The 10,708-nt window shown below is 38.4% G+C and overlaps 1 protein-coding gene across 2 annotated transcripts in view; it reads left to right on the plus strand.

Annotated features, from left to right (window-relative positions):
- Positions 1-9,944, plus strand: part of LOC118744480 (protein jim lovell) — a 68,040-nt gene extending 58,096 nt beyond the window's left edge. The window contains exon 4 of one of the 2 annotated variants that reach the window (XM_036477522.1): positions 8,082-8,932. In XM_036477522.1, the coding sequence (XP_036333415.1) occupies positions 8,082-8,932 (851 nt within the window). Of the gene's footprint in view, positions 1-8,081 lie in introns of both variants that reach the window. The other variant, XM_036477523.1, reaches the window with a different exon arrangement.
- Positions 9,945-10,708: the final 764 nt, after the last annotated feature.

Below are 10,708 nucleotides of genomic sequence, written 5' to 3' on the forward strand. Positions count from 1 at the left end.
TAATTTATCGATTATTTTATGTTTTTTTTGGCCATCCCTAAGAGTAACCGTAGTCTTTGTCGCGGAGTCGACATAATCATTTGACCAGTGGGGCCTCCCTCTTCGAGTCCAGTTGGAGCATCGGCGTCCATTCGAACGACATGGCCAAGCCAGCGGAGCCGCTGAATTTCAATTCGCTGCACTATGTCTATATCGTCGTAAAGCTCATACAGCTCATCGTTCCATCGTCTGCGGTACTCACCATCGCCTACGCGTAAAGGCCCGTAAATTTTCCGCAAAATCTTTCTCTCGAATACTCCAAGAGCCGCCTCATCGGATGTTGGCCTTGTCCATGCTTCCGCGCCATATACCAACACGAACATGATTAGTGACTTATAGAGTGTGGTTTTCGTTTGTCGAGAGAGGACTTTACTCTTTAATTGCCTACTTAGTCCAAAGTCCCACTAACTCGCATAAATTAAATTATTTTTTTTTTTAACTTTAAAGCAATTAATTGTTATAAGTTTCATATTCGCTTCTAACGCGGAAGCTATATAGGATTTCAGCATGAATTTTTTACACAACTTGAAATATGATTTAGCGAGTAATTTTGCATCGATATCTCAAAAATTTAGTTTTTTGAGTTATGACACTTTTTAAGTAAGTTAGTGATATGTACATATTTACATGTGTATATGCATACTAAACAATTGTATGAGGCAGTTGCATATATACTAATAACATACATATGTACATATTGACTTGTCTAAAACAATTGTAGCAACATTTTGATTAAGGTCAACGCCGTTGGGGACCTCTAAAATTCGCCAAAATAGGATAAAACAAAGCAAACATTGGCCAACTAAAGCGCACCAAAGAAGATAGCATTCAACAGGAATAGGCCACTGATGGCAGATAGCAAATAATAATAATAATAACAAAAGGCAAAAAAGAGAGAAACAACAAAAAGAGGATTCGATACTTTACCGCTTTCAGCTTAACTGGTAGACTTGTAGACGTCGTGTTTTGGCAAGCATATTAGTTACAACAAATTTGGCTGGACTACAAATAGACATACATTTTTTTCAGTTTTTATGATATAGATAAATGCTAATAAAGCATTGCATATGTAAGTGTATATTTATTATACCATGTTTAAGTTAAATTCAATGCTTTTGTTTTTATTTTTGTTGGTAACCTTTTCGTATCTCTTTACCCTTATTCATTTTGCTGGTCACTCGACCACAACGAATTGCATTTGCTGAAATCGATTGTAGCATTTTTCGATTGGAAAAAATTATTCCCTGTGACTACATTACAAATCGCAAATCACGTTTCAAATGTGAACAAATCAGTTAATCACACTGGCACACAAAAATACTATATGTATGAATGTATGTACCTACGTAAGAGATGCAAATGTACATGTAGAGTAATCAATTTGGGACAAAATAGAATTAGGTACTTGCTAGCTCCAATGGGGCAAAGCAAAAGAAACTACTCTGTTGCTAAGCTTGGATGCTCTGGCATCAGCTATGTATCATGATTAACTACTCGAAGTTCTGCGAGCGCTGGGAGTTAGTATTCACATACTTACCTATGTACATGCTAGTACTACGTCATAAACCAAATGATGATGACGATGATAATGGCGATGGCATTGGCGGTTACTCGACTCGTCGAAATCGTCAGAGATTCTTATCACTTTGCAAATATCGTGGCATATGGCGGCGCATTGCTTTTGGCTTTTCTCCGGCGAATTGTTTACTTTTATTTTTTTATGCTTTATTTTCTTATTTTTAAATTTAGTATTTGGTGTGTGGTATCTATGTATGTATGTATGCATTTTACATTGTTGTTATACCGTCGGCATGCTTACGAAAATGAAACCATAGATCTTGCATATCCGATAAGCGTCAAAGCAGTTGTTACAAATATGCAGAAAATAGTACAAAAAAATAGAAAAATGAAAAAAAATGTTGCTTACTTTTGTTTTGAATACTGAAAGGAATGCAATTCTTTAAAGTAATTTTATAATAAAAAGAAGTCGTACATAAAAAAAAAACTTTAGCAATTGCTAAGTTCGAATCACGATTTTCTTTACAGAGTTATGTATGTATTTAAGTGCTGTGGAGTTGTTGTTATTGTTGTTATATGCGAAGGAAAATGAAGAAATTAAATGTGAAACGATGACATGCGCATGTGTGAAGTCGATAAAACTCCCACTGAATGTGCATTAGACTGTACCAGAAAAAAAGTTCGTCATTCTCCCCCCGAAAATAAAGTAATTTTGCAAGGAAATTTAGAAACTATTTTTTTTGCCGAACGCATTGTGGTCGTAAAACTTATTTTTTCAGTAAAAAAAAAACAACCTTTTCAAAGTTACCAAAAATACAATTACCATTGCATATTCCTCCTCAGAAAACTTCATGGAATTTAGAATGAACCTTATTTTAGCAGAAAATTGTAAGTTTGAGTAGGAAAATTTTAACATCTTTCACAGACCTTTTTTTTAATAAAACTTTAAAAATATTCGCATATAAAGAACAATTCATTATACCTACATTAAGTGAAACAATAATACAAAAAAATATAATATTATTTTATTCTGTCGTTTTTTATAAATAATTAAATGGGTTGATGGCAAAAAATGTTTGATAAAAATGGTGTACCCTCTAGTTACGGTTTGTATGCAGTTGTAAATGTATATTGACACATCTAGAAAAAACGGGGCAGCACATGTTTGCGCCATTTTATGTTTTAAGCATTTTAGTGCGCTCATGTCAATTCTTGTGCGTGGACTAAACATACAGTGGGAGTTCGTATTGCAACAGGTACTGTGTATGTAAATCATAATGATTAGTAAAAACAAATAGAATTTTTTTTAGTAATAATTAGTTGTTATAAAATATTACTATAACTAAGTATATAAAAAAAATTATTTCATACAGCTGTCAACTGTTAAAATTTGCGATCAGCGAGTCCTAAAACCTAGTGGAAGTCGCTTTTGGAAAGTTTTTTTTAATTTTTTTTACAGAAATTAACAGTTGTTTTTGACAGCTGCCAACTGTTAAAATTAAAATTTGATCTAGAATTCGTGATCACTGAATCCGAAAACCTATAATATGTCAGTTTTAGGTTATTTGTTGTTATTTTTAGATAAAGTGACAGTTTATTTGACAGCTGTCAACTGTCAACGTTTAAATTTCACTTGAAATTCTTATTGGAAATCACTTTTAAGGTTTGCTGCTATTTTTAGGGAAAGTAGCAGCGGATCTGACAGCCGTCAAGAATCAAAGTTTATATTTGACCTGGAATTCGTGATCAACGAGTCCTAAAGGGCTTCACTTTTAAGTAGTTTCTTTTTATTTTTAGAGAAAGTGAAAACAGTTGTTTGACAGCTGTCAACTGTCACAATCCTACTAAAATCCTATGCTGTGGAACGCAGGGGTAGTCTTTTTAATTTTTTTACTTTATCTTCGGCATTTACATTTTGATGTTCTTGTCTCGAGGAGAAAATTTTGTTTCTGCCAAAGTTTATTCACTTCATATAATCCGTTCTTACCCACCAGATTTCAGTTCCTACCAACTCGACATATTGTCAGTAATTAAAGCTCATCACAAATCATGTTAAGAAAGTTTTTGCGTTATTCCAGTAGAACTATTTTAAATAGATTTTTTATTTGCCGAATGTAGGTGTCACCGAAAAGTGTTCACCAAAAAAAAAGTATTTTTGAAATTGCTTTACAAAAGTACTTAGACTCGATGCTGAACGACGAACTTTTTTGTTTGCGTGTTAGGTAGTACACTCTAATGTGCATACCTACTTTATTTTCATAGAGAAGCATGCGACGCATTACTTGTGCAACTAACACTCGCCTAGGCATAGAAAAGAAAGAAAGCATAGAATGCTTATGTGAGTATATCGTAAAAAACGCTATTTACGCAATTGTAAACAAATTTAAGTTTAGTTTTGATTGTTCCTACCGATCTTATCGCCTTTGGCTGAACGCATATTCTTGGCGCCATGGCTCACTAACAAATACCTGCTTTAAGCTGTCAAACGGTTTACTTAAATACACTTAAATATTTTAACAACGCTGAACACTGATTGTCATGTAAGTGCGGCTTAATAGCCCAGTGCGGTAAAGCCAAAGCTAAGTGAATTCACGTACGCTTAGTGGAGGTACTTTATCCACCATCTGTTAGAGAGGTCTCAAATTGCTTATGTGAATAGAACTTTGGCCAAAATTTATGTATGTTGCGTAGAAGGAAGTGGTGGTTTCATGCAAACAACAAGTGACCCAACTGCACTAGAAACGATTCATGCACCGTTGGCTTAACGAATCTTACGTTGGACGGCGGCAACTGCATGCCATACGGATTTATCTTTAAGCATCTTATCTTCGGCCTCAAGACCGATTTACGACCGGTTGTTCAATGTCTGGTTAACGCAAATCGGAGGTAGAAGGTCCGGTTAAATGCAACGACTGCTTTATCGATCACATGGTGTATATATGCATGATGTCGAAATCGTCGATAATGATGTTTAACTGGGAGGAAGTGATAACCAGACATTGAACAACCGGCCCGTACACTGTAGCATAGCTATCTCTACTACGAATCGTTCGCAGTGGAAATGCACATGTTTAATACCTTCTCAAACATTCGTAAAGATTTTGTCTTAGAATACCCTTAGAGAAATTTTCCAGCGAATAATTTTCAAAACTACTTAAACCCTCTAGCTACCTAACAAATGCCATTTTATTCTAGATTTCCATAGTAGGGGTCAAAATGACCCTTTCGTGTGAGAGCTAATGGGTCAAAATATTCTACAGAATTTTGCCTCGTGAAATTTTACTATATGTATATACTTTTCCATTTATTCTAAAAGCCTAAGGCAAAAAATTGCAAACTTAATTTGGCCATACAAAATCATCCTATTTACTCCCAGAAATTTTTGTACAGTGATATTAGTGACAGACAATGTAGCTAACTTCCAAGTCATATTTAAATAAAGATTGTACGATTCGCCTGCGTTAAGCTGAAGGCTATTAACCTATCTCAAATAAACTGTTTCTAGAGTCTTCCCATAATATCTAAAGTACATATCGGGTGATATGGGCATGATTTATATTCTATTATATATCATTATAGTCTATTATGTATTCCGTGATGGAACACACTATCGATCAAAAGCATTCTGATGCCAAACTTCAGCCTGATACTTCTGGAAAGTTCTTGGGCTACTTGCCCAGTACGGTCGACTGAAACGTAACTGATGACGTGAATTTAAGCTCAATAGATCCTAAAAATTTTATGAACTTCCCTGATTTTCACGCTTCTAAAGTTGTCCAAGCTATCATAGAAGAATATCTACCCAAAGCAGAGCATGTACCCAGGGTGAAATCTTCATCTGAACGAGCAGGGCACTGGCACAGAAGTTGCAGAGTCGTTGACTCCTCCTCTTCATCTTGATAGGCATTCTTGCCAATTAGGCAGTGTCCTGCTATAACAGATGCTAACAAAGTGATATTCTGCTTATTAAGACACAGTCAGTGCGTTTAGCGCTGAGCACCGACCACAATTTCTTGACAGGCTTGCAGGTGATTTCGTCATGCCATCTGTCGTTCGCTACTTTCGTAAGCCTCTCGGAAATAAGTATTTTGCAAGTTTCATCATTTATGTATATCCTCAATAGGGGCTTTGGTATTAAGTCGCGCCAGCTCATAAGCCTTACGATTCCCAACATTGACATGTTGTAGTGTCCCGAAACCCATATCACCCTTGGTAGAAATGACTCTGCCATCTCGTTACGAGATGTGCGGCATTTCATGGCTACCGTGGAGGTTGTCGACTGCTTCATGAGGGACTTGATTGCCGCCTTGCTGTCAGCAAAGATGTAGATATCAGCTTGGGACATAATATCACACTTTACCAGTTTTGTAGCTTTGTACAGTGGTCCGGAAGACGATATCTGAGGGAAATTCTTAGGTGTTCGGTCCACCGACTCTACCCTCGAGCTTTGAGCCAGCTGTGTGTACAAGGCTGAACTCGGCCTTCCTTGGAGCATCTCATCTCCACTCTTCCCTTGAGGGCAGGAGGCTTCGGAAGTGCGTAGTCCACAAATCCCGGAAGCCCCGAAAACTCTGTTAGTATCTTGTCATGAATATAACTAGTTTTTGACCACTTATTTAATTTTTTCATGCGAATTACCGGAACGCTGGAACACATTTGGCATGTTGTTCTACCGGAGAAAGTTCAGTGGGGATACAGTGCTTCTGGTGGTGTAGTTCTCATCGCTTCAGTACAGTCATTCATATTTCTTAAGTTTACCCCTCTCTCAAGGGTGTCCCTCTATACCACTATACCATGATAGAGAATTTCCCTAACTACCGCGGTGGTATAGGCTATGCAGCTAGGTTAAACACGATTCAGCCGTGGAGACACCTTAGATTCCGACCCTCATAAGTAATTGAGACTCTAACGGATAATCTACTCTGTTTATACAACGAACGAGTGGGAAGGTGCCAGGTACTTAAACCCGGGGTCGGCGGCTAAATGTGCAGATGGTTCCAAGCTTAATTAAAGAATAGGTAGCAGAATTTACTCTGGTCAACTTGGGCGAAACCTAAGTTCTCGCTTATCGGACCATTGTAACGTTTTTCAAGCACTGCTAAACGCCATAACGGAGACAGCACGGGGGCTCATAACCTCTGTCACTCCAAGACAGTCTATAGCTATTTATTCTTACAGCCAGGCTGCTATAAAATCTCTTAACTCTAAAGGGAACAGCGTCGAAAGTAGTCATAGAATGCTGGAAGACTATCAACCTGTTGGCATAAAAAAGGCTCCTTGACTATAGTACGTGTCCCTGGACACAGGAACATTCCAGAAAACTGCATAGCCGGCGAGCTGGCAAGGAAGAGAAGGAAATATCCGCTCAAAATGTGGGCATACATCTAACCTGCTGCAAACACATTCAAGGAGGTAAACACCAGGTGGGCTGTGGAAACCACCTGCCATAATTCCAGGCAAATTCTGGCCAAAGATAGATGTAAAGCGATCCATAGCTCTCACTCTCGGATTAATAGTCGGATACCAGACACTACCCGATGGGTACACAGGGAAAGAGGTTAGGATACCACACCAACGACTTTTATCGGAGTTGCAGATACGAGGAAGAGGAGCAGAGCATCGAACATTATCTTTCGTCACGCGCAATCCTTATCGACTTTTTGTGATATATACATAAAACTAATAGGAACCAACTATGTATTGCATGGACTTTTCGAAACCCATTCTCTGTACAAATGTATCCAAATATTCTTATAACCATACATACACACATATTTGTAAACATACAATCATACATTCATTCGAAATCTAAATTTATTTTTCTCTAAAAACTTTTGCCAAATCACAATGGCATACATCTTAAAATCTCCTTTCATCTGCACACTCACACACACACACACATCGAACCTGTGGCAGAGATTCTTGCAACTGATATGCAGGAGCCTTTGAGCCGCATGTGGCGCATGGTATCTACGTTTTGCGATAATATACTCAATGCAAATATTATAATTTGCATATACAGGAAGCAAAAGTGGCGCATTGCCTGAGCCGCAAATCCGACGATACAATGCACACACCTTACAATAAGCGCAGCAGGGCGTGGATGAGTGTTGGGAATATGTGAAAGACAATGACAACACAATGCCATTGGCGCTCAACAACGCTAACACACATCCTACATACATGTATGTATATACACATGTGTAGATAAATTACTGCAGCAAACTTTTAGATGGGTACAAATATTCGTATGCATGCGCCTTCTTCAAGGAGAGGACAAAATTAAAACATTATCAGATCGTTGGCAGGTGATAACCTCTTTGTGTGCGGCGCGCGGATAGGCAGGTGGAGCTCGATGGCAGTGTTGAATTTTTATAGAATTTCCATGCAATAGTTGTTCGTTTATTTAGGCAGTAATTGACTTGCACTGCTTTATATTTTTAAGAAATATCTACAAAAACTGTGTACTACCTTAAATACTTACAGACTAATTTTCCCTTCTACTTTTCATTTTCTTTTTCCAGTACCACGACCTAAGGGCCAACACTCGGCGCCACGTGGCGGTCCACCACGCTCATGGACCAACACCGAACTCACCGAAGCACTGCAGCATGTCTGGAACAAGAAGATGACCACCTCGCAGGCGTCACGCATCTTTGGCATACCCTACAATTCATTGCTGATGTATGTGCGCGGCAAGTATGGCAAGAGCCTAAAGCTGGAGCAGTTGCGCAAGGATTGTATCAGCGGTCCACCACTTGAACTGCTACAGCTTGGTCTCGGTCATGGCACAGGTGGTAGCAAAAAGAAGGATGAATCACGCAAAGAGAAAGCGGCTAATAGAAATGCAGAAAACGCGGCAAATAATAACGCCGAACTTGACTTGGGCATACCGCTGCCGGGTATGGTGCCTGGCAACGGCCCGGGCGGTCCACGTAATGCCAACTCTGAGCCAGATCTGCTAGGTGGTCCCAACTCGCTGTTTGGGCCATTCCCCGGCGCTTTCTATCCGGACTTCCCCGGTGGCTTCCCTGGTCTGCCGCTAAGCATGCTCAACCTGCTGCCTCCGACGGATCGTCACCAACCACATGGCGCCGGCATGACGGCATTACACCATCTCGGAATGGACGAGGACTGCAAATCGGATCGCTCTAAACAATCTTCCTCGCTGGGAGATGATGATTTCGTCAGCGGCGGCATGTTGGGCGCTGGCATGCAACCGCTTGCGCTCAATCGCAACGACAATGAGCGACGCTCCGCCGGTGGTGAAATTTTGTCGGTGCCTGGTTCGGTGGGAGCGCCGCCACCGCCACCACCCCCTATGAGCGCTGCCGTCGGTGGCGGTGCGCAACAAAATGGCGGTATGCAGGATTGAAATTTCTGGCGGGATTGGGCCGCCAACCCCATGTTTTTCCCGCCAAACGACACATATGATGTGGAAGAGGCTATGAACGGCGGCATTGGCTTAGGTGGCCATCACCAGCACCAACAGCAACAGCAACACAACGATGCGACAACAACTGCGGAGCGCAACGGCAACTGCAGCGCCGGCGGCAGCGTGCTAGGGAACGTCGCGCGTGCGGCACATCAATTTCGCGAATTTAATCAAAATCTCTACATGGCAAGACGCAAACTGAAACGGCTGCGTCAGCGGCAATATCGGCGCTTCGGCGATTTGAATAATCGTGGTGCGGAGAGCGCCAATAATGCGACAAATGGTGGCAGCGGTGGCGGCGGTGGCGCCGGCAGTGGCTTCATGGCGCTGCAGATGGGTCCACCACCGTCGGCGTTGACGTTGCCCATGCCGCCGGCGGTTATACGCACTTAGTTTAATTTTACTGTAATGCTGTAAACTATATTATGTTCAATTAGTGTACATGATAGGAGGCGAGACGTCCGAGAGAGCGGTAGGAAGCTAGAAAATAATAAAATATATATTAAGTAAAATAATTAGTGAAAATTTGAGGGTAGAAAAGAATTGAAGGAGGTTGAGCAGAAAATCTTGCATAAGTAAATTATTATAACTGTGAATCGATGTGAATATGTAATGAACATGCAATATATTGTTTTGATTTTATTTAAACATATGTATGTAAGTATTATTAAAATAAAGAATTCTCTCATTAGTTTAAAGTATAGGCTTTTTTGCTTAACACGGCAACAACAAAACAACGATATTTTTAATTGTGAAATTTTGCATACTTCCAGTTTACTTAAAAACATATTAAAACAATTTAGCATGTTGTATTCAACCACTTCAAACTTTTTAAAAAAATTCTTATTACCACAGAAATATGAGTACACTACTCAGTCGATGAATTTTAGAGTGAATTTTTTATTCCGCAAACAATTTTTTTTTTATATACATAATTCAGATTTCAAAATAAATTTTTAAATTTACTTGCATAAAACTTGTATAAAAAACTATAAGAAACTGCTCACTTGCTAGTAGTGCTCTTGAATATTCTGCTAAATACTTTCGCTTTAAATGCTATTTCGCTCCACTGTAACCTTATAATTATGAACCATTTTAGTTTTTGGTGCTTTTAGTTCCTATTTTTTGTTGAGGCGATGAAAAGACATACCCAAAAATATACGCAAACTTATATTTAGTAATTTTTTTAAGTTTATACAATGTAAACTATATACAATTATACAAAAATTAATAATTTTTAGAAGCTTTTAAAGCACAAATTCTATGTTAAACTATTTTTTTATAACTTTAAGTTGTGTTTACTGCTAAGTTAATTTTCATTAAATTTAACAAAGAGTTATGACATAATTAAAAATTTCATTAATTTTAATCACTTCATCACAAATAATCAAAATAACCTAAACTTTTTTATGGCAATATCTGTAAATAAATAATAATTAATATTTATATATCAGCATTAGTATTAACAATAATAAACATAAATCAAAAAGTAATAAAAAATAACGAACCAATAAGTGAAAAATATGTGACAACTTTGTATAAAAAATGGCATTCGGCAAATAATGGTCGGCAAAAGTTATTACAAAATGATATATGTATGTATGAAACATGCCGATGGAGATTATTGTATATGTAGTAAAAGCTATAAGTATTATCATTGTACCAAAATTTTTAAACAAAAACAAACACTACAATATATTATTGAGTAAGCTATTG

This window comes from Rhagoletis pomonella, unplaced genomic scaffold (genome assembly GCF_013731165.1).
Source record: "Rhagoletis pomonella isolate Grant_MI unplaced genomic scaffold, Rhpom_1.0 Rhpom_scaffold_00008, whole genome shotgun sequence".
Taxonomy (NCBI): Eukaryota; Metazoa; Arthropoda; class Insecta; order Diptera; family Tephritidae; genus Rhagoletis; species Rhagoletis pomonella.